This window comes from Oratosquilla oratoria, chromosome 6 (genome assembly GCF_046742065.1).
Source record: "Oratosquilla oratoria isolate Oo_2021 chromosome 6, ASM4674206v1, whole genome shotgun sequence".
Lineage (NCBI taxonomy): Eukaryota > Metazoa > Arthropoda > Malacostraca > Stomatopoda > Squillidae > Oratosquilla > Oratosquilla oratoria.
This window is the reverse complement of record NC_134782.1, coordinates 24,944,999-24,947,498: the sequence shown is the minus strand read 5'-3', so window position 1 is coordinate 24,947,498 and position 2,500 is coordinate 24,944,999. Positions and strand designations below refer to the sequence as shown.

At 36.2% G+C, this 2,500-nt stretch overlaps 1 protein-coding gene across 4 annotated transcripts in view; it reads right to left on the bottom strand.

The window, feature by feature from the left end:
* LOC143026359 (uncharacterized) overlaps positions 1-2,500 on the bottom strand; it is a 117,868-nt gene that overhangs the window by 98,463 nt on the left and 16,905 nt on the right. The window contains exon 2 of one of the 4 annotated variants that reach the window (XM_076186617.1): positions 2,468-2,500. This exon is cut by the window's right edge and continues 7 nt beyond it. The exons of the other annotated variants lie outside the window; for them this stretch is intronic. Coding sequence (XP_076042732.1) covers positions 2,468-2,470 — 3 coding nt within the window. The 5' untranslated portion in view covers positions 2,471-2,500. The remainder of the gene's footprint in view (positions 1-2,467) is intronic. 4 annotated transcript variants of the gene reach the window in all.

The window sequence follows — 2,500 nt, the reverse complement described above, 5'->3', positions numbered from 1 at the left end:
TGACCCGTCATCCAGGAGGAGCCAAGATAAGAGGGAGGGAAGTGGTTGGAGGGGAGTGGAGTATCTGGGGATGGAATGGGTGGGAATGGTTTTTATGCTTTTGTTTTTTGGCTACCTCACTTGTAAGGGGTAAAAGTCTTTGGTATATGTATGTATGTATGTATATACTTGTTGTTACATGTCTTCCTCTATCTCTCTCTCTCTCTCTGTTTATATATATATATATACATATATACATATATATATATATACAGAGATATATATACTTTACAGACACACACACACATATATATACATATATATATATATATATATATATATATATATGCATACTGTATACTGTGTATACACACACACACACACATATATATATATACATGTATATATATATATATATATATACTGTATATATATATACATATATATATATATACATGTATATATATATACACACACACACACACACACACACATGTATATATATATATATATATATATATAAATATATATATATATATATATATATACATATATACATATTCATTTATTTATCTTCCTTTTTGTCAGCCACTACAGAAGGGCCCATTCTTAGGTATTGATCTGGTTGCCATAGTTTCGAAGATATTTATGAAGTCCGTTAGACGGTATTCAGGCTAGGAATAGTCTTGAAGGTAGGTTTTAGTCGTTTGAATGGTTGACATTTCTAGCTGATAGGAATAGCTATGGAATTAGGCCCGTCTACTTAAATATAAATTTTGGATCACACGTACAACCTGTCAACTATTGCAGGAATGCGGAAGTATTTCGTTTCAGCATGATGCATTTGGCATCAAGATTTCTCTGTTTTCGTATTGAAGACCTTTTCTCAATCAAGCCGTTTTGTCTGCCCAAGTTGTTTTCCCCTGTTGTAGCATTACTGTTGATTTTTGTTTTGTTAGTTCCTGTAAATGATGTTAATTATGAGAAGGAATATGTTAGAAATATTTATTGCGTACAAATGATTAGTGGTGACTTTAGGTCTTAGATGGTCTTCACAGAACCAATGTACGAGTCTTTCCGATATTTTTTTTTCTTTTTTTTTTAGTATATTCCCTAGCGCAATATATTGTTTTGATTTCACTGTGAAATCATTCTGCATTCTTCATCTCTGTTCCAAGTCTTTGTGTGGTTAACTCAGATTTGACATTGACACGGATTAATTTATTAATTTAATCAGCCTTTAGAGGTCTCCTCCCAGAGCGGGAACCTACTATAGACAATTTCCTTCCGTTACACCTTTGTCAATGAATGACCATATCTCTTGCACTTGAAGCACAAGGCAATCTATAAACCTGGGCCCGCATGAAAACGAACACGTGGATCAGTGATCTATGAGGAATGTATGTCGTACAGCCTAAGAACACAATACGGGAACGAAAACGCGCCGACCAGGTATCGGGCCAGGTGATGTCATGATCTAGTCTGAAGAGGAGGAGGAGGAGGGATATAACCGAGGGGTTCGGGTGTTCGAGTGTTTATTTTTATCGTCTGTAGTGTCTCTGCTCCGCCGTGACAGTAAGGGTACGCGAGTACTGCGCGATAAAGTCGTCGGCCTACTTGGAGCAAGTCATGTCACTTCCTCGGCTGGGTTACGTCAGCCTCAACTGGGGCATTTCGTGCTGTTTTCCTAATGGCTTACGTTTCACGCATCGGTGCGTGTCCCAGTGCAATGGTGTGTTTGCTGGGGGTATATGTCCTCCCTTCTTCAATACACATATCCTTTCATACATATTTCCATTATTAGCCCAACAATAACTGGTATTTTGAGCTGGAAACCTAATCCCATATACATGTGCATACAGCTTTCAGATTCTCCTCTTCTTCTTCCGGAAAAACTCCACATCCAGGCAACCTGGAGAAACTGCAGAAAGTCCTCATGTTCTACTAGTATGCATTTCCTGTGTGGAGTGATTCATTCAGAGCCTCTGAGTAAGCCTAGTACAATCTCACTGTTGTATTATCATTTCCTGTATAATTTGCATGTACTTACATTTTTTTTTTTTTTTTTTTTAATTAAAGCTATAAGAACCGTGACAGATAAAAAGAAAATAGAAATCACTGGGACGGAAACACTGAATCATCTGTTTATTTCAAAGGGAAGGGAATATGTAATGAGAGATGTAATGCATGATATTTGTTCATACTTGTCATACAAAAGTGTTAAAGAGCTATATTTATCATACAGAGGAAAATAAATGAAGGAAAAGGGAATACATATATATATATATATAAAAGAAGATATTAAGGATACTGGACAACATTATGAGGACAGTTAGGCCGTGGCAAATGGTCGGTGTTATCCTATTTGCACGACGCTTTGGTTAGGTATACAGAAGATTCCATTTACAATACGTATTTAGTGACATTCCAAAAAATAATGTCAGAGCACAAATGATGCAAAGACTTAAGCTGTGGTGTTCATAATTACCATTCACATAGTCTGCTACTTCCTTCTGGAAAT